The 26,544-nt window shown below is 30.6% G+C and overlaps 3 protein-coding genes and 1 long non-coding RNA gene across 5 annotated transcripts; 2 read left to right on the top strand and 2 right to left on the bottom strand.

The window, feature by feature from the left end:
• Window positions 1-709: 709 nt before the first annotated feature.
• LOC118074459 (uncharacterized) lies at window positions 710-1,227 on the top strand. Its single transcript, XR_004691208.1, has 2 exons — window positions 710-850; window positions 976-1,227. It is a non-coding gene; the product is annotated as an uncharacterized lncRNA (long non-coding RNA).
• A 695-nt stretch (window positions 1,228-1,922) lies between these two features.
• On the bottom strand, window positions 1,923-11,599 carry LOC118074554 (uncharacterized). 2 transcript variants are annotated; one of them, XM_035095863.1, is made up of 8 exons: window positions 11,431-11,599; window positions 10,790-11,137; window positions 7,219-7,443; window positions 6,269-6,840; window positions 3,699-3,879; window positions 3,476-3,610; window positions 2,653-3,335; window positions 1,923-2,302 (listed from the first exon to the last, which is right to left on the bottom strand). In XM_035095863.1, exons 3-8 carry the CDS (start codon window positions 7,439-7,441, stop codon window positions 1,958-1,960), a joined length of 2,139 nt encoding a protein of 712 aa, XP_034951754.1. In that variant the 5' UTR covers window positions 7,442-7,443; window positions 10,790-11,137; window positions 11,431-11,599; the 3' UTR covers window positions 1,923-1,957. The 2 variants fall into 2 exon arrangements, with proteins under 2 accessions (XP_034951754.1, XP_034951755.1); XM_035095864.1 differs by having other exon boundaries at window positions 3,476-3,601.
• Window positions 11,600-12,884: 1,285 nt separating this feature from the next.
• On the bottom strand, window positions 12,885-15,802 carry LOC118074374 (C-mannosyltransferase dpy-19). Its single transcript, XM_035095530.1, has 7 exons — window positions 15,550-15,802; window positions 15,295-15,407; window positions 15,014-15,220; window positions 14,588-14,941; window positions 13,518-14,500; window positions 13,254-13,382; window positions 12,885-13,174 (listed from the first exon to the last, which is right to left on the bottom strand). Exons 1-7 carry the CDS (start codon window positions 15,593-15,595, stop codon window positions 12,964-12,966), a joined length of 2,043 nt encoding a protein of 680 aa, XP_034951421.1. The 5' UTR covers window positions 15,596-15,802; the 3' UTR covers window positions 12,885-12,963.
• A 376-nt stretch (window positions 15,803-16,178) lies between these two features.
• Window positions 16,179-25,927, top strand: LOC118074518 (brefeldin A-inhibited guanine nucleotide-exchange protein 3). The gene is made up of 12 exons (XM_035095783.1): window positions 16,179-16,265; window positions 16,379-16,512; window positions 16,696-16,830; window positions 17,032-17,197; window positions 17,288-17,417; window positions 17,486-17,770; window positions 17,881-21,248; window positions 21,319-21,451; window positions 21,942-22,170; window positions 23,505-23,731; window positions 23,816-25,481; window positions 25,551-25,927. Exons 1-12 carry the CDS (start codon window positions 16,181-16,183, stop codon window positions 25,692-25,694), a joined length of 6,702 nt encoding a protein of 2,233 aa, XP_034951674.1. The 5' UTR covers window positions 16,179-16,180; the 3' UTR covers window positions 25,695-25,927.
• The last annotated feature ends 617 nt before the right edge of the window (window positions 25,928-26,544 follow it).

The following is a 26,544-nucleotide window of genomic DNA, read 5'->3' as shown; positions in this document are numbered from 1 at the left end:
CAAAAAGTTTAAAAATTTATATGAACTACAATTAGATATTAATGAGTGTATATTCGAAAATTAAAAAGAAACTACAAAAAAAATTTCTGTTTTCTACATAAAACTGATTAACGGTAATTTCAAATTGAATGTTATTCAGATCAAGTAAGATAAACAGGTCAATAAATAAACACTATCCGAAAGATGAATAAATTGTTCAAATCATAAACAAATCAAGATTTGAATTTATGAAAATATTTTTTAATTCATAAAATAAAATTAAATTAAATTAAAAAACTAAATTTTTAAAATATGTATTATTTTGAAAACTGGATACTTTTCAATTTTTTCCCCATCTTGAGGTTTTAGGTGTGTATCTGCTGATGTTGTAATAATTCATGAATTATCCTGATTTCGTTTGATTCCTAATTATAAATTATTATCAAGAACATAAGGAAATATTTTTATGGAAGTTTTAAAGTAAATTGAGGTTCATTTCAAAGACTAAAAATATTAGAAATAAGAGTTTAGAACAAATAATATTTAGATTTGATTCAAAAGAATTTATTGTGTTACAAGTGTGTCACATCTACATACTGATAACTTAAAATTAATGATTATTGTAAGAAATAATTGAGACGAAAAATAATTCCGAGTACACATATACACACGTGTTCATACCATTAAATAGATATCTTTATTGAATAATAAAGTAGAGTTGAATAATCGCATTCCTTGAGATATTTACGACAATTATTGTTACAATCAGATACCACCAGATAAGATCAAATATAAAAGAGCTTCGATGAGTATTCCATAATCATAGTTTTTGAAAAGCATCATCAGAGTGATCATCGCTACTATTCTAACTGTAAGTAAAATATATTTTTTATGATTACTATATATCTATAAAAATCTATGAAGATTTGAGTATCAATAGTGTACATCTATCTTTAAGTTTTATTACAAATCTTTTAATGTTTAATACAATTTTAGAAAAATTTTCAAAATGAAGAGCATGCTTATAATTGTTGGTATTATCTGCTTCCTGGCACTCACAATCGATGCAGATACAAATAATGTTAATGGATATCTTCCTACTGATTGTAATAACTGCGACGATTGCAATTGTGATGAAGGTACAACCTGTAATACGATAGTCAATGCTGGAAAACATGTTCCGGCATGCATTTTTGATAACGACAGTCTTTGACAATTTAATCTCCTTGTATCAAATACATGATAAATTGAAAATTCTTTAGATTGTTTTTCCTCATTATATCAAACATTCAAAATTTTATGTTAATACCAATTGAAATCCTTTAAATAAATTCTTTTGAATCAAATCTAAATATTATTTGTTCTAAACTCTTATTTCTAATATTTTTAGTCTTTGAAATGAACCTCAATTTACTTTAAAACTTCCATAAAAATATTTCCTTATGTTCTTGATGATAACTTATAATTAGGAATCAAACGAAATCAGGATAATTCATGAATTATTACAACATCAGCAGATACACACCTAAAACCTCAAGATGGGGAACTCTTTTTACATCAATCACTTCAGTAATTTTAAAAGACTTTTTGTCGTCGTATAATTTTATCTATATGACTGTTCCTGTTATTTTTCGGAAGTGTATTTACTAACAAGTCGATTATCACAAGTAAATTCAAACTGTTCAAACTCCAAAATGACATAGTTGTATAAAATACTTTAATTACTACGTAAAATAAAAATTTATATATAAAAATAATCACAAGTGTTTTATATATCCTATACATCAATACAAAACAAATGGAAGGTAAGTAATTTGGAATATATTATTTTATTCTATTAAATGACTAATATTTATTTATAAATATTAGAATAAAAATTTACAATCATTATATACATTTTAATATTAATATTAATTTTTATATTAATTATTTTATATTTTACATGTAGAAAATATATATTACAAAAATTTTAACAGTATTAAACAAATTCTGAAATAAAAATTTTTTTTAAATCTGGAGCTGATCCCCCAATGTTGTTATGTCTATAAGTGTCTCCATTATCAAAAAAATCTTTCTTTAGACTAGTTAAGTATACATCACTTGTTCTCTTGGGGTAAATTTTGTCCAAGTCATTCATTGAAAATCCTGGAGTAATTTTTTTCAGTTGATATGACTGGATAATTGGCTTTGCACTTGCACGTTGCCCATTAGAATTTTTTGTGTCGTTATCTGTACCATCAATCCGATCATCAATGATTTTTGGCGTGAAGGAACGCATATTAATCTTGATCTCAGCCGATTTCTTTGGTGGAAAAATTTCAGCCTGAAATAATAAACTTCATTGTATTTATTTGGGATCTGACAAAAATATTATCAATGCTTTATACATTTGAGTATGGGTTATTGAAAAATAATTATTATTTAGTATACAAAGAAGGTAATAAGAAAATAATTAAATTACAAAAGTTAATTATCTAAAATATGTGAATAATAAATTATAATATATTTCGAATCATTATCATAAATTGATAAGTTACTAATGTTGATAAAGATGAAAAATGAAATTAAGGCTTCTGAAACTCTTACATTATTGTAAGCTGAACTTTGTCTCAACGTCAGATCCCAATATTTCACAACATTACAAGAAGTTTATAAAACAAATGCTGTTGTTACCTTGGTTCCTTTCCGTTGGTAAAATTCAAAGTCATCATTAGCAACAGTTGTAACAGAACAGCAGCTTCGACTTCTACTTTTACAAGAACTCAAAGTATCGTCGAAATCCCCATTAGAATCGCAACTCTCATCGTCCGATGTTTCATATCCTGCTTCTTGATCGTACTCTCTTTTTAAATCCATATTTTTATCTTTTCTTAGCAAATCTTTGACATCATAGGTTCTTGAATCACAATGTAATCTTGGATATTTCGTACTATCAAAACTTTGATTTCTTCTAACTAAATTTCTCATAAATTCTTGCTCTTTTTGTCTCGTTGAACTCTCAAATTTCTCTTTTTCACTTTTTTTTGGACCTTCCTCTCTTATCTCGTCTAAACTTTTTGCAAACTTTCTTCTCGGTTCATCCAGTTGAACTAAATTCTCCATATTTTGTCCAAAAACATCAGTACTTCCAATCTTACGTCTTGTGCCAAACTCAAAATTTTCATTTAATTTTATTATACGTTGGGTTGCGTGGGCATCATTGCTGTTAACTTTGGAATCTTTCTGAATACGAGGTTCAAATGTTGAGCTTGTGAATGATGTCAGCTCTGCTGGTAACGACCCATAATTATTTTCATCATTTAATGATTGGGTTCTTGGGTAATGTTGAATGCCCATTGTTATTGTTCCTGTTCGTGCTGTAAACAAATTAAAGATTCATGCTAATCCTAAATTAATATTCAACAGGTATCATCAAAATATTTTTTCATTGCTTAAATATAAATAACTTAGTCAATTAAATTAAATTTACATTTTGAATTAATTATTGTATCCTTACTACGATTTTGATGATTATGCATTCTTCCATACAGACTCCCATTTGTTAAAGGAAATTTTAGTCCATGATTTAAATTCAACTGAAGTTTATATTCTGTATCTTGTTCAAAATGTCTGAATTTTCCATCTATTCCACCTTAGTACAAAATATATGAAATCATTTCTAATAATTTAATTAATTCTCATTACAAGATATATTTAAAATTAATAAATTTTAAACTCACAATGAGCTAATTTCCTCAAGTTATCCTGTTTGGTATAAACTTTAGCAACATATCGGCAAAACATTTTATCGAAAATTGCCAAAAACACTGGTAGCAGAGTATCCTTAATTAAAGGAAGCCAAATTGCAACATTTTGAGCAGTACAGAATCCTTGTAGTAATTCAGGTCGAATTGATATAATCTGAAAACAAATTTAATAAATTAGTTTCTCATCTTCATGATGAATAATAAAGTATTAGATAACTAAATAAAAGAAATATAATCATGGAGTTTCTTCATGGCTTACGCCAGAAAAATTCACAACATTTAAAGAAAATAATATGTTGTTGAAAATGTCATTTAATGATTGCTTTGTTGTCAAAGTTACTTCATATCATTTCTATATTTATAAATAATGTCTATATTTAATAAATAATTATTATCGAAAAACGTCATTCATAATTTAAAAAAAAAGTCTTAAACATATATCTACTGATCAACTGTAAATTTAATGATTATATAAAAACAAATGAAAGAAACATTTCTTTATAAATGAAAGTATAAATGTAGGAGTATTATTAATAGGAAAATTTCTTTTAAGTTTCTGGAAATCACTTTTCTAATTCAATGTTTAATTTTAATTACAAATCGTAAATAGATTTTTATGCTGTAGGAATGTAATTAATTATTATTTATACCGAATGTAGAGTGCGATATGCTCAGAAAATGAAGTCTTACGTCGTGAAACTTTCGATTTTACGTGATGCCTCCAATGAAAACGGGCAAAACCGTCGCGCTTTCAGGACTTTACCTATCGTTTAATGCTTCTCCCTTGTGCGGACGCAATATGTAGTAGCTCGAAAATCTAATTTATTTGCTTCACGTGTACTCTACCTTACTTATACTATTTCAATAACAGTAACAGTTACACTAAAAATTATAAGCTGATAGTAAATAACAATATAATAACAATAACCATAAATAATTATAATTCAGCGCGTGAGTTATTATCACTATAATTATTTCTAATGTCTGAGTGAAATAAGGAATATTTCGTTATTTTAATTCATGCTTCCTTGCACATATTTACATTTTATTTAGAGTAATAGAAATTACCTTTTTTTTTAAAATCACCATTATTAGGGAAAGTAATAAAAGAATATGATAAAACATTATTCTCAATTTGTATAAGTATTTTCATAAATCGATTAAATTGTTTGTTAACATGATGATGTTTATTGTTTATATTCGAAACTCTCTAATAAAAATTTCCATTTGCATTCTTTTGATCATAAATCTTCATAGTTGGTTTAAAGTGTCGATTACTTTGAAAAGGTGAAATTACGTAGGGTGAAAATATTCACCTACTTTTTAAACAACCGATACATATGTATAGAAGAGTTTCTTAAGAAAATATCAAACATAAATAGTTATTATCCAATAAATAATCAGTTTTTTAACTTAATCATCTATAATAAGAAAAATATTTAAATTAAAAATACATAATTGTCAAGCGTTTGCAAGTTGCTGAGGATTTACGAGTGAATGAGTGCAGGAAGTTAAGTTAGTTGAACTCTGGGCGCGACTCACGGAAGCAAAATAAAGCGTAATTACATTGGTAAACATTTTTATAATAATGATTTATACGTACATCCATTGAAGATACGAAAAAAAAATGAAAAAGGAAATGATACTATAAAAATAATTATTTTTTATTTATATAAAAGTGAACGTATTCGACAAAATTTCTAATTAATAATGACACACTATTAACTCTTTAAAGTTGGTTTTTTTTTATCTACATCTAATTACTGCAGATTTGATCACTCAATTGAAATTTTTTGTTTGCGCTTGAGGGATTGTTAGGGAAAGCTGTCAAGATTATTACACATAAGTCCTATTTCGAATAATATTAATACACAAATTAAAAAGTACTTAAATAAATCAAATGGTAGTCTTACAGTTATACTTCATTAGTATGATAACTGAGCTTTTGTAACATCAATTGAAATATTAAAACTGTCTAATTATGAAACTCGATTAGTAAACCTCAAAAGAAAATGAAATTATTAAATGAAATTGTACAAAAATAATTATTGTAATCAATTAAGTTATATATTGTAATAGAAAAAAGTATATCTTATTAGAACAATAACTTTAATCAAAAATTATCTTGGCAACATACTATTTAGTCATAAATCACTATTTAATCGATTATCTGTGGCATAGGAAGTGAATGCACTTGCAAAAGTTGATTAATTACATCGTGATTCGACGCACGTTCAACATTCGTTCGAAATCGCTGGAGAAACTGTGACCTAATCTTATAACCATCACGAACGGAATCAATACATCAACAAGATCGACATAGAAAACATGTTTATATTGCTTACAACACTTGAACAACTTCAAAGAACATTAGTATTCGCTTGCAATGCAATTCACTTCGTAGCTTTGTACTATTTTCTAATTGGGCGTCTGTTATGTTTTTAGCTCACGAGGACAATTGAATTAAATTATTACTATACACTCTCCCTTCATCAATATTCCAGTCACTTTTAAAATGATTTGAATAAAAAAAAGTAACTTACCAAAACTGGAAGATGATCAAACATATAACAAACAAAGAGAATGCTAAAAACAGTTGATTTGCTTCCTGTTTCATCAATATGAGTTTTTCTTTTTTTTAAGCAAGCTCTTGAATTGGTTGATCCACTTGTGCAAGATCCACTAGATGGATCCCAATGATGGTTGTGGCAATCGAAGGCTCCGGATGAATTTTTTGAACTGGTGTCTGATAAATCTGATACAGACTGCAACAATTCTGATTTAGGACTACGAAAGGCATCCTTACAAATTGCAACACAAACTCCAGTAATTGTTGCTAGCAATAAAAGAGTCCTCAGTGCATTGATGAAGAGCCCATACTTTACTGATACCTCTTGAGCAAGAAATACACAGGTTTCTGGCTCGAAATTTAACACTCCTGTGAAGCCTATGCATGCACTCACAACGCTTAATGACACCAAATGATACTTCAGGTGATTTTTTGTTACATTTAAATCTTCTTTATTGATTGCAGCGAAGATTGCTATTGATGTTAATGTTAATTGTTGAAGTATGCTTGAAGAGTTTAGAAGCCAAACCAAAGTTGAACAAATTTCTGTCATTGAAAGAAAAAAAAAATGTATGTAATACTTTTTTAGAACTAAAACTTGATTCAAATACATTACCAACACCCGGACATGCAATTATTACTGGAATAATTGCATAAAAATGAAAGAACAGTGGAATTATTTTATCCTTAATATCAGTATAATTAAATCATTTATAATTACATTAAACTTGATTAATAATTCATAATTATGCTTTTGTTCTAAAAATAAAATTCTGTTGTGATGTTGGCTAATTTATATCCAAATTTTTTAGCTCAGTTTCACTTTAAATTGTTTCAAATTAGATTCAATTGGCTATAATCTATGATGCTAACAAGCATGAAGATAATGTTGGTGATGTAATGATTTCACAAAATTAAACTAACCTCCGAAATGATTAGAAGGGTGGATGAGTGTCAGGATGGCATAAAGCAGAAGACCAAGCTGGTGAGCAAGGCTTTGCGTGATAACAGCTACAGTAAGGACATCGATCCTTCTTTTCAAGGACGACGGCTGGTTCTGGTAGATGAGTAGCGACCAGGACAACAAGAGAATACAGATTGGAGAACCGACACACGTTGCTAACCATTCCCCTACTTCACTTCGCATCTCTGGAACAAATAAATGTTGGAATTTTTATTTTTTTATTACAAAGGTCTGCTTGCGTCCTACTTGGATGGATGGTGATGAATTTGCATAATAGAGGTGGGTAGGAAAATGTTAAAAGATCATTTAAGTTAATTATAAATATTTAGAATAATATTCGAGTTGTTTGTATTATTAATTTAATATATTTTATTATATTAATTATAATTTTATGGTAATGTGAGCACTAAAAAAAGTTTTCAAAACCATGAAAAACTTTATGCCATGGATAACTGTAAAGTTGTTTTACTTTTGAAACAGTTTTTGAATCAAGTATATGGAATATTTTACTTAAAAATAAGTATCATGAAGTAAAGAATATTGTATTCTTTGGAAAATTATTTTTTCTCAGCATTTCTTTCACAATTATATATCTCTTTCCCTTTATTTTTGCTCTACAACTCGAGCTACAACTTTCTACTTTAGACGTACTATGATCTAATTTACAAGATTTTAAATACTCCCAGAGGAAATCTTCATAATTTTAGCTCTAAAATGCCAAAAATTAGCATGATTTCACACAAATTGATGGGAATATGAGTATTCATTAAAGACAACTGGAAAGTTGTAGTCTTTAACCTTCTCTTTTTTTTCTATCTCATACTTTCTCGTTACGATCACGCACTCGACATTCCAGACAACTTGTCGAGAGACTCCAGGTTCTTTAGGTTCATCTCATGTTCTCTTGAACAATTGGATTTATATGAATACCTACTTATATGTAAGTGACTCGATGACTTTTCTTAGAATATAAAGCATAAAACACAGCAGGCTAAGTAGGTAAGAGCTATTTAGAAAGATCAATGGCCTACCCAGCAACATACAAAAGTAAGTTCCTTGTTTGTATCGTTATTGTGCAACTTTCAATCCTGCTCGAGCGTTAAGTCAGGATATTTTATTGCTCTGACCTTGCTTTAGACAAAATATCCTTTGAAAAACAAAGAAGTTGCAAAAAATTCAATTGTTATTTTTTATTGTTACAAATTCAGCCAATTAACTTTCTTTTCTATTAAAGTTTGACTTATCTATTTCCGAGGCAAAAAAAAACATTTTCGTTCTTTTTTTCTTTGATACTGACAAACAAGCGTCAGAAGTTATAGTTTTATAATCAGCGTTACCGCTAATTGTACCTTTCACTTCCATCAAAACTTAATTTATTTTTTTTTAAATACTAAGAAAAAAAAAAGTGATGTGATGAAAAATGAAAATCGTCGAGTACGATGAGTAAGAGTAATTAAATCGAGTTTTTATAATAAGAAACATATCCTAATTCACTTTCTTTTCATTAACACCAAGTTCAGAGAGTTTTAGAAACGAAAAAATTATTAGTACTGGAGTAAAAGTTGCTGAATATATGACAAGTAAAAGTCAAAGGTAATAATACTTATCATAAGAATTACAATTAATTAGCTCTTTCTGGTTTGGGAATATGATTTATAATATAGAAGTGTAATAAAAACAGATGATTTAATTATTTGTGAAAATTAGTAAAAGTCCAAAACTTATGATTAAGGACCAATTGTTGTCCTAGAAAGTATCCAACGCATGAATTTACTTACGCAGTAATGACCTGGGTCAAAGTGGGTCACTTGGGAATAGATACAACAACAACAACTGGTTCTCCGTTATTGGACTCATCCAAGCATAAACCTCTAGCTTCTATGAGTTGATATAAGTATTCATTATGTAAAAATAAAAATCCATATTTGCTAATCCATATTTATCATCATCAATACTATTACTGCTTACCTATCGTTTAAGTCAATCTAAATTTACCTAAATGAAAATACGTTCAAATGAAGCATTTAATGTTATCAATCTCATCAAAGTATGCCTATCACGCTCGAATATCACCATAATATTTTCAAAGAAGCTTAAGAGTGTATTAATAATGTTTTTTTACATTTTTCTGACCTTGTTCAGCAACATCTCGTGTCTTATTTATAACCGATAGAACAAAAATTGAAATTGAGTAATTCTTGAAATTACAGAAGAAATCTAAAATGGCTGAAATTCGATTAAAGTACTGATTTAAAATTGAACAAAAAAAATTAAATAATAATTGAATCGATAAAAAATCAAACAAGAAGTATGTTTTTCATTTTTTCTGACCTTGATCAGCCTCTCCATCTCCAGAAATTCCAAGCTAATCGAGCGACACGCCTCTCTTCATTCTAACTCTTGTAAGCCATCGTTTACCGCTAAGTCTTCCTCGCCAAGTATATCGAGATTCATCACTATCATCAAGAAGACTCGTTTTAAGAGAAAAGAAAAAAAAAATGTCTAGGAAAAAATGAAGGTCTTGCGTAGGCATGTCATCTTCATAGGAATCCTGATAAAGGATCGGCTAAGTTGGTCTTGCGTGGGAACACAACAGCCGATCGTTAACTGCACCTTCACGAGAAAATTGCAATCTCTAGTGAATGTAGGTAAACGTGTCATAAAATGTGTTTTCAGTATTTGATTGATCATCATTGAGCATCAAAATATCTTTTATTCCCACGAATGTTGACTTTCTGTTCTATATTTATTTTTTCCTGATTCTTTAAATTTTTTTCATTTATCAAATGATTTCTAAGAAATAAATGACTTTTAATTTGGTTTTTTGAATAAATTATTAAATTAAAAGTTATGAAATGATACGACAGCTAATTAGAAATAAATAAAGAATGACAATGCATATCAATTAATTTATGATATTTAAGTGTTGTTTATACCTTCCAAATAATAAAAAGAGATTTTAAATGGATAAAAATAATTTAAAAAACAAATAATTAGGTAATACGACAATGAATAGTTTCTATGTAGAGTAAAAATAAATGAAAAAAAATTTCACAATCACAAAAATGAAATTATGTCAACGAATGGGAGTGTAAATGTAATATTTTCAATGGAAGCTGTAGTAGATATTACAGTTATTATTATGACCTTTAAAGAATTAGAACGTTTGAAGGCTTTCGAGCCATTTAAATTTGATTGTTAGGATCTATTGTAAGTGCAAATGATGTGCCATGTCATAACTTTTATTTATAATAACTCCCATCCGACATTCTCTTTACTCTGGTCTTTTAACTCGGTCATGTGAAACTCTAACGAGACTTTTTATTTATTTTTTCATTTTATAAATTCAGTAACGAGTCTAGCGGATTCTTTATTGTCTTTTAACTATTAGTTTTATAATTTGTGTCTTTTATACTTCAGTTTATGCAATTTATTAATTTTATAAAATTCTCTTCTTTAATTATGACTCTCATAAACTGATTTCTTTTGAGAATAAATAGGACAAATACGGTATTAAATTAGTATACTCACTGCTGTTGTCAATGTCTTGAGCTGATTAACACCGTAAAGAGCAGCGACATTGCGTTGAATCGCACATAAAATCACACGTGCTCTAATTAATAATAAAAATCCATTTTTCTAGCCAATTATTTAAATTAGAATAGTTGAAAGAAATCTTTTTCAGTATTTTTAACTGTTCTTCTGTGAGCTTTCGTTCCAACTGATAGCATAAAATCTACATTCTGTCTATTCCCGCGTAAATTTCAAGTCAAAAAACTTTTATAACATTTTTTAATGCCTTTCTATTGCTCCACGTTGTTTCTTTCACTTCACTTTACTTTAAAAACACGTTTTTCCACCTGGGAACCAGCCTTATTCCTGTGAGAATAAATTAAATTTTTTTGAAAATATTCAACCAAATAAATCACTCAATATTATTCTGATAATATAATTCACTTTAAAGAGTTAATATGCAATTAAAGAATAAATATTTAAACGAGTTTCTATTTAATATCTACAACATACAACATACTATAATTAATAGAAATTACTATGAATTTAATTAACAATTATAAAAACTAGTTTAGTATTAAGAAACTGAGTAAATATTTTTTCTTTAATATTTTAAAGAATCCACAATTGAAATCATTCTCAAATTAATTTATACTAACATAACAATTGTGATAAAAATAAATATTTATCGGTCTCAAAAAATCACTTATTTCACAAAAAATGAAAGTGTAGAATGTTTAAACAATTATTAAAAAGCTATGTAATGATAACAGTGGCCATTAAGTAACGAACAGACCACGAAGAAGTCCGGACGAGGACTGACTGGTTGTAGGATTCATTTGGGTCAGCAGAGTACAACGGCGTATAGCTCTCTCACAGTCCCCTTCAACGTGTTTTAGCTTTACCAACACATTTATTAATATCAAGCTAGAGTCGAACGTAATGTTGAAGTAGTACCGAAGTGAAGGTGTAGACAGTCATGATAGGGCTTTGCCTCAGGTCTCTCTCGTAGTCTTTGGTCTTTACTTAAACTATTCCAGGCATCTTAAACTTATTCTAACTATCACCTTTCATGTCTTAGGCTCAAGTTTCTTCATTCCCAGCTACATGATACTTATTGGACATTTTCCTAACTAGACTGGACCTGTTTTCTAATATCAAAATAGACTAATTTTTATCATATTAATTTCACTAAATCCAAAAATAAATGTCTCACGATTATTCAATAGTATTTCCGTAATTTTCAAATTGTTTACATATTTTATTTAGAATATAAGAGATACATCGGTTATTATCCAATGTTTTTTACTTGAACAATTTTTTTAAATTCTGTGTACATTAAAACAGTTTAAATTGATATTTATTTGTAATGACATTATAAAAAAGAAAGTATTTTTCCATTTTATTATATCATTCTTCACACCTCTTTTTTAGATTCCATTCATTTATAAGATTCTATAATCATTAACTTTTCTTAGCATAATTTTTTGTTATTAATTATAATTCTTTTTTAGAATTAAGGTGTGTGTTTCCGCATTGGAAGAAATTATCAGCAATGTAGTCGTGCTAAAAAGTCATTTAATTCAATTTCTTACCCGGAAATCTTACAGGCTTCCATGTTGTCGATAGAAGAAAACTCGAAAGAGTCGACTTCTCGATCAGGTTCAGTCTCTCAACAAAGATATCATATATAACAAACTCGTGAGTAATTTTGTTACGCTTTCACTCTTCAACTCTTATACCAGCCCGAATGTATACCTTCTTTCTTATGTCTTAGAAAAAAACAGGAACATAAAAATTTTAATAAATAAATAAATTAATAATTAATTAGTTTTTATACAATTATAAAAACAGGAACCAAAATCAAAATACGAATAAATGAATGAATAATTAATTAAATAATTATCAAATAAACTAATGAATAATCTATTAAAATTAGTAGAAGGTTCTTTGGAACATTTCTATATTTATTATAAAAAAAATTCGATAAACTAATAAATAAATTATTCTATCAATTAATAAAAATTAATTTAAATTTTCCAAAAAATCCAAAGTAATATGATTTTTTGTAAAAGTAAATATTAAGTAAAGTAAATATTAGTTATGTCTAGTCAGACGGTTAATTAGCTCGTTGATTTCAAAATAGCATTAAAAAAATAATTTTTATGATTTTTTGAAAGGGGCTTACACTACTAAGATCGCAAAAGAGGAACTTTGGGTTTAAACTCCACATAAGTCGAATAGTCCAGTCTTAAAACCACATAATAATCATTGGCAAATACTCTTTTAAATGGGTGTGAATCTCCACTGTACAAAATTCGACAAAGAGACCGTTTACCCAGTCTTTTTGCTTCTCCATTATCCGTGACATCCCATAAGTCTATCATACGGCATCCAGGTTTACTGAATCGAACGAGAAAAATTAAATTACAAATAAAATAACAAAATACCTGATAAAGTAATGGTATCAAATTATACTAACACATTTCCATGCCCATAACACAATCCTCCGTCAAGGACTAAATAATCAACATGCATATTTCTGATGGTTTCATAAACCGAGGCTGCATCCTTTCTGCTGTACACTTCATAGACCTTGAGAGTTCTATCCCTGAAGTCAATAGAAAAAAACCAATCAATTATCTAGAAATCGATTATTCATTACAATAGATGAGTGGTTTTAACGTTTATAAAAAATAGTAACTTATTAGATGAAAAATATTTTTTTAGATACAAGAAACATTACCTCATTTCTTTACTTTCATAAAAAGGATTATTTACAATAGGCCGTCCAGTAGAAAGTAATAAATTAGCCATTACTGACATTTTTCCAGCAAAAACTGCGTTTGGTGGTGTATATGCTTTAACCCATTCGAATAATTCTTCTTGTTCAACATTTTTATATTCTGCTGAGTACTTGATTTCATTTGAAATTCTATCAAATCCATGATATCCCATACTGATAATCAATGCTATCAGTAGTCCCACTCTCATTGACTCAGTTTTAATTCCTAATTTCATCAAATACTTCTTATTTATAACACAACTAGCTACTATACACAAATGAGGATTCATAAATAATTTCAATCTCATTATCATTACAGCCATCAATATGAAAGCTCCTGTTTGTAGGCCATTGTAAGCCATTCCAGGTTCAATACAATCTGGATATCCCAGGATTTTATAGTTTCTATACCAAAAATACATTGCTAAAAATCCTGCAAGAATCGCTGTTGGAAGCAGAAGAGTTTTAATGATCACTTCATAGTTTTCGTAAGGCAGAAAATCAAATTCTGCTGAGCAAGTATAAAGCAAAGTATGGAAGTCTTTATAATTGGTTAGCTTGGCTTTCAAAATATCAAAAACATGATTGTAGTCCACATAAGCCATGATTAAGGTAAACTTTTGGAAATAAGTAAAAATAATTGTACTGGCTATATTTGTCAAAATTAGCCATTTTGGACTTAAGGTATGTTCCAATCGCGTATTCAAGTTGTCACTACAAAAAATTCCTACAGCTAAAGCAGCGTAGATTGAAAAAGCACAATGATTTCCGAATAAACTATTAATAATAATAGACAATCCATGAGTTGCCGTTATTTTTAATAATAATTCACGTGGAATTATTTTCATCCAATGTAAAATGAGTAAACAAATGAGTTGAGTTGTTAAAACAAATTGAGAAAACTGCCAGCATGCCAGACTCAATGTCGTAGAAGTAAAAATTTTCTGAAATGAAAATAATTAGTTTAACTTTTGAGCATAAGATTTTATGAATACTCTTTAATAAATTAATAAGTTACGAAAAACATTTACCCAAAAAGGAAAATTATCAAAAATATCTTTCCATTGAAATTTCTTTTCCTCTTTACTTTTGTATTTGTCAAGAACAGTCGTCACAGAAAACATTTGCCACAATAATATTGGATAAGCAAAGCTTTCACGTAAGGGAGGTGTCCATTGAACCCTTGTACATTCAGTGAAGTTAAAAAAAAAGCTCAAACTGGCGATAAAACCTCCATAAATAGATTCACTGAGATAAGTTGCATAAAGGAATAGTATTATTCCAGTCAATGATGCAAAACACCAGACAAATTGAATATAAAAATATGATGGAACTGCTAGTCCTTCGCAACTAGTAACTGTCGTTAATCCATATCCTCGTTCTATCTAAAATAATTGAGATAAATTCTTCCTCATCTTTAATAAAAGAAAAACCAAAAAAAAATGTTGTTTACTTACATCCCAACATTCTGGAGGATTAAAGAGATTAAATGATTTGGCTTTATGATATAAAAATCCAGCAACGATTTCTGGAAATAAATTATAAGTTCTCTGAGCGTTTATTTCACTAGGGTATTGAGAATGAGTATCATTCCATATTTTTTTGATGCCATCAGTCCAGCTGGGAGACTCAACAATGAGTTTATAGTAATAGTAATACATTCCCTAAAAAATAAAAAGAGACAATTGATCCATTATTTTTCCAAAACATGCATGAAAACTTTCAAAGATTTAATTACCATTTCTGTGCGAAATGACATCTCTCTTTCGATTTCAGATAGGTGTGAAAAACGTCTATCATTCTCAAAAAGCGATGATACATGATCTTGATGAATAATACCAACAGTTAGTGCTGGAAATAAGATCAAAAGTATTTAAATTTGAGTAGAAATGAAAATTGATTTAAAAATCCCTTACAGGTTAGAATGAATTTACAAATGGATTTTTAAATAATAATAGTAGTTTATAATAAATAATCCATCAATTAAACTTACCTAGAAATTCAACGAGAAATTTATAAAAACGATCTGATAATTCCATGATTACACTAGCAGATAATTGATAACTGAATATTTTAAAGTTTTTGTATTCGATACTCTGTAAAGAATTACACGATTCTACAGTTCACAAACTGTTTTTAAATCCAACTTATCAGTATTTACAATTTTTATTTTGTTTATAAGGAATTAAACTACCGGTCATTCTAACGATTAATAACTCGTGTTACATTTAACGTAAAAAAATCAAAACAATGATTAATTTATGGCTGAACAATAAAAATGCTCATTATCAGCTGTCTTCTGTTGAACTTGTTTGCTCAACAGGTAAAAGTTCTGATATTCTCAGATGATAAAACAGAATACTGTTAATAATGGATCAGACCTAATTTATCAGGTTATGATAAGCTATTTTAAATTTTAAATTTCCCTCCATTGAAATAAATGTTTTTGATTTCAATAAAATATAAAGCAAAAAAACTTATTACTTACATTTTTATTTCATTAGAATAAGTAAATAAAAACCAAACAAAATTTCAAATTCCCGCATGCGCAAGCTTTAGGATAAAAAGCAAAACAATGCGTGGGAAGGCTGGTATTGATTAGTCTCGTGGCAGTTGCTCGTGACATGGAGGATCTGCTACTTCTAATTGTTAAGGAATCACAAAATGCCAAATTATCTAACGTTAGAAAAGCCGCTCAGGATGCATATGGTAAGTAAATAATATTTATTTAAAACATTTTTTATATTTAATATTTTTTATTAAAAATTTCTTTTCAATAAAGCTTAATAACCTTAATAACTTTGTTTTTATAAACTTTTCAGATTTTATGGAAAAACAACAGGGTCTCCTACGAGACCCTCCTCATGAACTACGATCAAAATGTCTTTATGCCATCCAACTGGCTTTGGAGACCAAACGAAGCAAATTAGTTTCATATGGGCTGACTGGACTCCATGTAAGTTGTACTATTTTATTTTTTCTTTATCATTATTTCCTTGCGATAAAAACCAGCAAGCCATACATTACGTCATAACTTTGCTTTTTTGTATTTAGAAATGAATAAATTATGATTTGAGTTAAAATTTACATTTTAATTATAGAAATAAAGTTATTTAATGCACTTGAAATTATTTTACAGAAAATATTGAGAGATGATAGATTTCAATCTCCATATGAGCCTGAAGATGATTCCTTATGGTTACCCGCCCAGATGTTACATGCGATGGGTTCCATTCTCTCTCAATCAGATGATACACAAACGGATATGTTGAAGGTAAGAACAATCAATTTAATGAAAAAACTTTAATTAACTTGTCATAGAATTTCAATCAAATACATTCTATATTAAACTATTGATTATCTACTACAGAATTTTGTAATAATTTATTGATTGAATTAATCTTTAATTAAGTTGATTGAATTCTATTAATACCTATTAGATTAGAAAACTATTCATTCAATAATCATCCTACAGGTATTATTACAAGTAGCTTGTTCAGCTTATTGGACAATGAACGGTCGTTTAATCATTGCAATCCTCACGACATGTTGTGAAGCTTTTGAGAATGGAAATCAAGCAGTTCGAACTGCTGCTCAAGCTGCAACAAGTCAAACTTTGAGATCTTTTTGTTTATTTTTAGGTAGTAAATATTTCGATTATCGTTATAATCAGCTACTTTGACTTTTTAATTTGTTATCCAATAGTCTAAGAATACTTAAACAATTTTTAGATGAAGAATGCAGAGAATTGGATGAATATGCAAAAAAGAATAAAAATCTGCGAGAAAGAGGAGTTTCTTGCTTCAATGAAGCACTCCCAATTCTTCAATATATTTGCAGTAGATTGGATGAAGCTCAGAGGTAATTGAAATAATTTTATTAAATAATATCTTTTTAAATTTAAACTAACGAATATGAAAAATTTTAAGGAAAAAATGTTCCAACAATACAAAAAATGGGAATACCATAGTCTTCCTGCTAGAATGTTTACATACATTGATATCATCACTCCCTCAGAAAATCCATACAAATACGCATTTCACTACATTCCTCTGGCAGAAATTCTGCCCTGCATTGATCGCTTTCCTGGGAACCCCTCGAGTAGACAAAACTTTTACATCACGCGAAGGAAGAGACACTGAGGTAGGCAGAGGTTCTGGTTACTTAGCAACGACCTTGAGCTTTGATAGTCACCAATCAAAGACTGTTTACAGGTACATTAACTATCGCTAATTAAAAAAATTCCCAATTCGTTTGAAAAATGCCTCAAATACGTTTGTACATATACAGTTAATGAGTGTTTCTAAATAAATTCAATTTTTAGCATTGGAATAGAACTAGTACGTCTTGTAGGCTGTGTTGGATCTCTTCGCCCAGTATTAGAATCGGTTTTCCATCGTATGCTGTTGTATCCACCACCTCAACAACGTCTTGAGTCATTGAAAGCTGTACGAGAGCTTTTAAGAAGTCCAAGTCGAATGGTAGACTTTTCTGGACCGCTTTTAGTTGAAGAAGAAAAAACTAGTCAACCTCAGAGTGATATGGCCTTGATGAGATTGGTAATGGATTCAATCGAGGAGTCAACAACTGCTGGTCAACCTGTTTTATACGCCAGCGTTTCTTGTGTAGTGGCTATGCTTTCAGCTCTACAAGAGCTCTGTGAAGGCAAAGCTATTAGTCATAGTTACATTTGTACTATTAATGCTTTATATGATGACTTGGAATCTTGTGATTATCGAGGCCCATTGACTTACCAAAGTATGAGTAGATTACCAAAAACTTATAGAGAGCAGTTGGAGTTAATGAAAAAGTCAACTGGTTCAGAATCAGATTCTTCTGGTCATGGCCCTTCTGAAGATGGTGATTCTACTGATACTGAAGGACCTCAAAATGAATCTGATGACGTTGCTGATGATAATAGTCTCGATGAAAATGATTATGCTATAGCAAATGAACGGGAAAGACTGAGATTAGAAAAATTGCCCAAATGTCTTCATGTAGGAAGGCAATTTGCTGAAGAATGTAATGTAGACGTAGAACGACATAATGCTCGTCAATTTGTGAAGATTCTTCGCACGGATTTGATTCCTTTGGTATTGAACCTTCGAAGTAATATTGAAGTGGATGAAGCCCTACAGAATTTTGCTTCAGAATACTGTCAGGGAGTCTTTGCTTCTCAACAAAAAATTCAAGATCCAGATTCCGCTGATGCAGGTGCCTTAATAACAATTATGAATGCTGATGGAATATATTTAGCAACTTATGCAGCTTTGTTACTTAATTTGAAGCTGATAAAAATGAATTATTATTCTTATGAAGGTTGTCAAGTGCCGATGAGTGAAGAACAATTTGTTGAAGAAGTTCACGGATCAGGGGTATTAGTTTATTTATCAGCCACCTGGTTATCTGAGCTTTATCAACAAATTTTAGCATGTAATTTATTGGAGAAGTGTGGATATAATCCTGTGTCAACAGAAAATTGTGCTCTAGTTAATATTTTAGTTGACGTTGATGGAATAAGCGGTAGTCAACGAGGTGGTCAACTACTTTCGGATTATCGAAGATTAGAGAAAGCTCAACTATCACGAAGTGAGGCAACTCCAGAAGAAGAAGCAGGAGCAAAATTATCAAGAAGAGTCTTGACCTGTTGTTGGACCAGTATGATGACTGTATTGACTGCTGGCTTAAATCCTGTGAAAGAAGACACGAGTAAGGGAATTTTAAACCGAGATAATGCGAGACGAGGGGTTAGAGATACGGTTGTCTTGGCGTTGGAGGGGCTTCACAAAGCAGCTACTCTTAGCAATGTTCTTGGACTTCAAAGTCGCTGCGGGTCGATTTTTGCTCTTTTAGCCAAGGCCGCATGTACAGAGCCAGCTATATCGAAATTGCGACGTACTAAAGATGTATTAAGGCTTAAATTACAAAATAGAGCAACAAATCTACACACTTCACATGCGCTGAGCATGGAAGTTTTGCTTGGCAGAGGTCTAGAACTTGGATCTCATGGAAGTGACTGCTGGCCTCACGTATTTACATGTTGTTTGTATGTAAGCAAGTTGGAGCATGACTTCTTTGGACGAAATCAGAATCTTGTATTACCCAAATTGGCGAGGAAAGAGAAAAAAGAATGCCAGATTGAATCTAAAGTAGACAAAAACCGATTGAATTTTAATATCATCGACGAAGATGAAACTTGTGTTGATGTTTATAGTTTCTTATCGACCCCATATAGCCAAAATCCTACTACAGATACTGTTCCAGATATTATTCAAGAGTCCAATGCTGATAATCAATTTAATGGCATTCTTCCAGCAGATTATGCGGCAAAAATAATTTGTGTTTTATCTCAACAAGTCGATAGATTATTCGAAGATGCTGCTTTAAAACTTAATTTAAAAGCATTGTGCTCTTTTTTAACAGCTTTATGTAAAGCCTCTAAAGACCAATTATTTAAATCAGCTGATGGAAACACAGACAACCGGAAATTTTGGTTCAAAAAATCAAAACCTCGTGAAGAAGAGTTAAATGTCCTACTTCTTTCACGGTTAGGTGAAGTTATGTTGAAGTGTGTTAAATCAGGACGACCTTTGATTCACATTATGAGAATATGGAGCGTTTTAGGGCCACATTTTATGGAAGCTGCTTGTCATAAAGACCGAGAAATTTCTAAGAAAGCTGTTCAATGCATTCATGACTCAATGGCAGCACTTCTGAATGAACAAATAGAGCTGCCGCACTTTCATTTCAATGAAGCGCTCTTCAAACCTTTTGAAAATCTCCTCTGTTTAGAACTGTGTGACAGCGACGTTCAAGATCAAATTGTAAGCTGTATTTGTGAGTTTGTAGAGACAAACCGAACAGAAATAAGATCAGGATGGCGACCATTATTTGGAGCACTTCGTGTAGCATCAGTTGGATCATCAGATTCTGTTGAATCTGCACCACTTCTTGAAGTTTTTAGGGTGTTTTTATCAACCGATAATACCTTAGTTTTTGCTAATGCAGCTCTTGACTGCATTTTGTGTCTATTGAAGCACGTGAGAGGAACTGGAGAAGCTGAAAGTTCAACAGATTCTGATCAAATTACCAATTTAGAAATTAAAAAAATGAGATTATGTTTAGAGAGTTTAAAATATCTTTTAAATTGCAGTGACATTCTTTCATCAATGTATCGAATGCCTGCTTGTCCTATTTTCCATTCTGCTGCTAAGATTCAAGTCTCTGCAATTCCTCAGTACGTGGATCCAGTAATTCCCAACCTAGAAGTGGCCAAATTTGATAAGAATTCTGATACCATGCAAGAGATAATCCCTGAAGTGTCTTATGAATTATTATCGAAGCTTGATAAAACTCAAACGATAACTTTGCAAAGCATGGAGAAGCCTAGTGGTATTTTAAGAGTTTGGTATCTTCTTATTGAAGGATTAGCAAGTGCCACAATGATTTGTCCCAGACGTTATCAACCTCATACACTTGAAACCCTTTTTCATCTTCTTCGAGATGTACTTAACGTTCCTGGACCCGCTTTTGGACTTTATTGTGTTAATCACTTACTTCTTCCTATGGTTCAAAATTGGCTCAGGATGACATCGAAAATATTCAGAGGATGGGATAACTTTGCGCCGAATTTTAAACAGTGCTGTGGTCTTACAACTGATTTAGTAGTTGATTATTTAACTCATCTTCAAGGTCAGTTTCTTCAAATAAACAATTTTTCTATAACTTAGAATTATGACTTTAATAAACATTTTTCTTTCAGGCCCAGAAGTAAAAAGAGACGATGAATTACTTCCTGCTACAACTTTGATGCTGAAACAATTACTTTTAGTAATGGCAGAATGTGTTGTTCAGCAGACAGAAAGTATTGCTAGACTTGGTTGCGCGTGTATAAGGTATATATTATTACTCTTAGTAAGCATAAAATATGAATATATGTTGTAAAAGTAATAATTAAAATTATGAAACATAACGCGTAAAATTGTACGTTAAAATATGCCTTACACGGTAGTGATCAATCTCATAGAAAAATAAAAAATCTAACAAGAACGTACGATGGAATGTGAGTTGGTGGTTGCCAAGGATATCATTGACAGATTCGGAAAGGTGTATGTAAGACGATAATCAAGCTTGACAAGCTGTCTGGGAAGATAAAGTAGCAAAAGCAGGGGGGAAAGGGTTGATATCCAACGAGTTTTAACTCGTAATCTTACACCTGGGTGAGAAGTATCGATAAGCTTCCAATGGAGTAGCTTTCTTGTCATACAATCTGTGATCTTTTATGTAAAAAATAATAAAAGACAGCAAGAATTAGTGAAAAGAATGAAATATATTAATATATTGCTTTATTGCTTTATAATATTAATAGTTTCTTTTAATTTCTAGGCATGTTCTCATAAGCAGTGGACCTATTTTAACAGCAGAGCAATGGGAAGTGTGTGGAATAGCCTGTTATCGAGCATGTTCTAACTCACTACAAGAACTTCATCAACTTACAATGGCATTCTCTCCAAGATCTGAATCATTTTACGGTGACATAGCTCAAGTGAAAGTGGCAGCACGCAGAGACGCAACTCCTGAAGAGTCAGAGCGTCTTCGTCAGCTCTCGTCACAGGTAAAATAGTCTAGATGATGGTAGTATCAATAGTAATTAATAATATAAGAGTGAGTTGGAATCTTGAAATAGATTTTAGTTAGTTATAATAAGACTTGAATGCCAACTCATTTAGCTCGTTTAACGAAAGCGTGGAATTAAATTCTTCAAGCTCTTGTTACCTTCTTGGAGTGTGCAAGTGTGCGGTGTGCTTGTTGGTCCGTGCATTGAATTATTTTGATAATGAATCAAAAAAAAGAAAGAAAACACACGTTGCTTGTCTTCTTCTCTCTTGCTCTTCTATCTTCCTCGCTGTGACCTGACTTGATCTCAGGTGAGCCAGCTGCGCGAGGTATTGACTGCCGTGAAGAGGCAGAACGCGGCTACACTACCAACCACGCCTTTTGAAGAAACGATGACCATTGAGACGACACTGCTCGACCAGCACACATCTTCCTACCCCGTCGGTTGTAGGCAGCACACCACACCCCCCGATTACACTAACACTACGTCGAACACGGGCCCCCAATGGCTCTAGCCGTTCACGGTAACTCACGTCATGGATTTTAATTTCAAACAAACCTTTTATGTCAAAAATCCTATCAACACATTACACTTCTTACCCCTGTCTAGCCTAAACAATCCATTTTTCCCCGGTACCAACCCCAAACCACTGAATTACGTGATTAGAATCAAGGGATTATCAATTGCATCGGTGGTCAGATTCTACATTTTTTGCTGGATTAATCTTTAACTAATCTCAGTAACTTTTATAAGATTTTATATTATCAATTTATTTGAAATACAAAGATACTGAATCTGTCTACCGACTGCGCTTTAAAGTTTAGACATCTGCACTTGCTGGTAGAAGGCACATTTGGAGACAGCAGAAAGTGTCGAAGGGGTCCTTCAAAAAAAATTTTTTTTTAACGGAGCATAAAAAAAAAGTAAATTTATTTTTTAAAGAAGGGCTCCATCGTTGAAAGCACGGTATTTAAGTAATGATTGTAATATTGTGTAATCTATATTTTTGAATTCAACTTAATATAAATTGTATAATCAACACATTAAAATCCATGGCTTGAGTCCATGGCTAGATAATTCACAGTAAATCTATCATATATAAATATTAATGAATTATTGAAAGAGCTTTCGTAGAACGCACACCACTAACACTTATCCTAAAATTGACAATTTTTTGTAAACACGCAGAGTTTTCTATCCATTCTAGTACAGTTTTTTATCCTTCCCTTTTTTTAATGTTTTTTTTCTGCATCACACATATAACAAGCCCCAGTTTTTTAATGATACTTTTGAATTTATTTCATAATATTTAATAAATAATTTTTTCTTAGGTATTTTTGATGGCTGAACAACGGTCTGATGAATCTACAAGATTTTCTGATGATAGATCTTACGTTTTCTTACTTTATCCCCCATCAGTTGCTTCTACTCTTAATCCAGATTTATATATTGTTCGAGTTCATCTTCGAGCTCTTGTGGTCGGCCTTTTAGTTCATCAAATGCTTCTTCATTGTATTGCTAGTGTACTGCTTCAAGATTCTATTGGATCAATATCGAAGTAAGATTAAACGAATTTCATTTCTGAACATAAATATTGGAAATTTAATTTTCAACATAATTAAAATTAATTTTATTGTTTCAGCTTTTGCAATGTTATAATGACTCCAACATCTCCAACTACCCCTAAACCAATTGGTCACGTGTCCAACTTAAGTCCAAAACATATCGACATTTTTTTAACAACGTTAGACCTTTCTTTTGCAGCAGCTTTGAAGTTTGACTCTCGCCCGGGGCTTAAATTTCTTATACAAAAAGTAGCGAACCTTCAGCAACCTGCTAATTTATACCGTCAAGCAGGTGCTGCATGGACAATCAAAATTCTCACAATTTTCAATCTATGTTTGAACGAAATTATTAAAACCAAAGCTGATTTAGAATGTATAAAGAAGATTTTAAGCAATCAAATTGGTTTTAAAAAAAATCAAAAAACCCAAGACTCAAGTAAAGAGCTTTTAATTAAATATATTAAACAGTTAAAAGTCACATTCGATTCATTAGTTGACACTTATGTGGATGTCATTATTAACAAAGACGGAAAACATTCAGTAGCTGATGGATTTGCAGAAAGGAAAATTTTTTTGTTAGTTGCTCAACCGGATGATTTCCCAGAAATAACCAGTAAAGAACCAATGGATGAAAGATTAAGATCATTAGACAATGAATCTCTTCAGCAACATGACGTCATAGTATCTAATGCTAATCAAAACCGTGAGGAAAAGAAAAATTCCAAGATTGATGAAGAATACAGATCTTTAAAATTATTCGATATGGCTTCGGATTATTATGTTGAGTCTGGACCAGAATCTGAGAGTGATTCTGATGAATCAAGGCCTTCTTCAAGGCCTAGGTCGCGACAGAAGACAATAGTCTATCGGAAAACTTGTAGATATTGTCCGAAAGATGTTGATGAACACGAAAACACCTCAGATCTCAATGTGAACAGTAGTTCAAATGTTTCAGAAAGACGAGAAAAATTACGCACAAGCGATGAAGATACTGATAAGACTGTTGAAGATGTCACGGAAGATAATTTAGAAAACGAAAATGTTCGAAAAATTAAGAAAAAATTTAAAAGTAATGAAAAAATTTATCAGAAAATGAATCACAAAGTTTTCAATGATAAAAGCATGCAAAATAGCATAGAAAAAGTTAATGATCTCACTCAGGTTAAATGCAAAAATTCTAAAACATTCTGCTGCCGATCAGAAAAAAGTATTTTATCGCGAAGAAATTCATTAAAAATTGTATTAAATCACGATTCAGAGGAGGAGTTCTCCTCTTCTATATCCAAGAAATCAAAATCTTTAATGGAGCTTCATAGAATTAACAATTGTGGTCTTTCGCAAGTGTCTTCATTCCTTAACTTAAAATTATCTGAGAATAAAACGTGTAAGGTTGAATACATTGTAACGGATTCTTGTAAGTCTCAAGATCGTTCAAGTAATCATGATCTAAATAATAAGAATGATAATAATGATAGTGATGATGACGATGTTCATGCCGGTGAAATAAATTCAGTTTTTGAAGACAGCGTTGATGATTTATTACGAGATTATGAGAAAAGTAAACGAGGCTTCAGAACTAATCCATTTCTCTGCAATGTCGAGAATAATATTAGTGCTGAAAATTATGAGAGGTTTGGAGTAGAAGGAACAAAGAAAAGTTTTATCAGTAAAGATAGTGAAGCACACAGACGAGCATGGGCTGAAACTCTCAGTGCCTCTCTAGAATGGACGTTAGCTCTTCCGGTATGTAATATTTTATATTTTTAAAAATAACTAATTACTTGTATAAATAATTTTTAATCACTTTCACAGGATGAATCTTTAACTCCACTGCTTCCAGTATTGGTTGGAGGAATCAGAACTTTAACTAAATTCGCAGTGGATGCAAATCTCAAGCAAAAAATATCGGCGTTGTTTCATCGAATCATCATTCTTTATGGCTTGACAAATAATTAAACAATTTGATATTTATTTCTTTACGCGTAGATTATATAAATTAAAATATTCAATGTTTTAAAAAAGTATTGAAGGCAAATGTCAATGTTTATTGGTAACTTGTCATGTAAATGTTATTTTTATGAAGTTGCTCATAGTTAGATTAAGAGCTGATGGAGTTTTTCTGATGATTGCAATGGTTGTAAAGAAAATAATGACAAAAGTCTTGACAATATTAAATCTCATCATTGATAGATACTGTTTTCTTTATTAGAATGTATAAAAATATCCTGGACCTACCCTGGTTATTTTTTTTAGAACCAAAAAAAGTAAAGAAGCCACGAAATGCTCAGAGAAAGGAGACAATGTTTCACGTCTGCGGTTGCGTTGCGTCGAGTCATCTGTGGCTCATAAAGAGCGAAGCTTACGAGCGACAACCATTCTCTTGTAGTCAAGTCTAAGCAATAAACCTGTTGTATAACATTTAAAGGCAAAGGGAAAGGAATGAGACTGAGATTTAAGCTAAAGAGATAAGATAAAAAAATATTTCTACTTACCTGGATTTGAAATAATATGAAAATTTTTTATTTCCAACTTCTATTAAAATTATCTTGTAGTACATGTTTTAAAACCTTCATTTTCCTTTTTAAAATTATTCCAAAGGGTTTCGTCAAAACAAAGAATTTAACTTTGAAAATAATCTATAGATTTAGATGAGACTAAAAACGATGAAATGAAATTATAACGAATTTATTCATAAATTTACTCTTAGTAATTTTATATAATATGTGAAATGGGGTTTGCTATTGATAAATGATGGACACTTTGAGTAATCGAGATAATTTTCACTACTAACTGTAGTGTAATGGTA

The sequence above is a fragment of the Chelonus insularis genome, unplaced genomic scaffold (genome assembly GCF_013357705.1).
Source record: "Chelonus insularis isolate UGA/USDA-ARS -01 unplaced genomic scaffold, ASM1335770v1 contig_135_pilon, whole genome shotgun sequence".
In the NCBI taxonomy this organism is placed as follows: Eukaryota; Metazoa; Arthropoda; class Insecta; order Hymenoptera; family Braconidae; genus Chelonus; species Chelonus insularis.
This window is presented reverse-complemented; position numbering and strand designations above follow the sequence as displayed.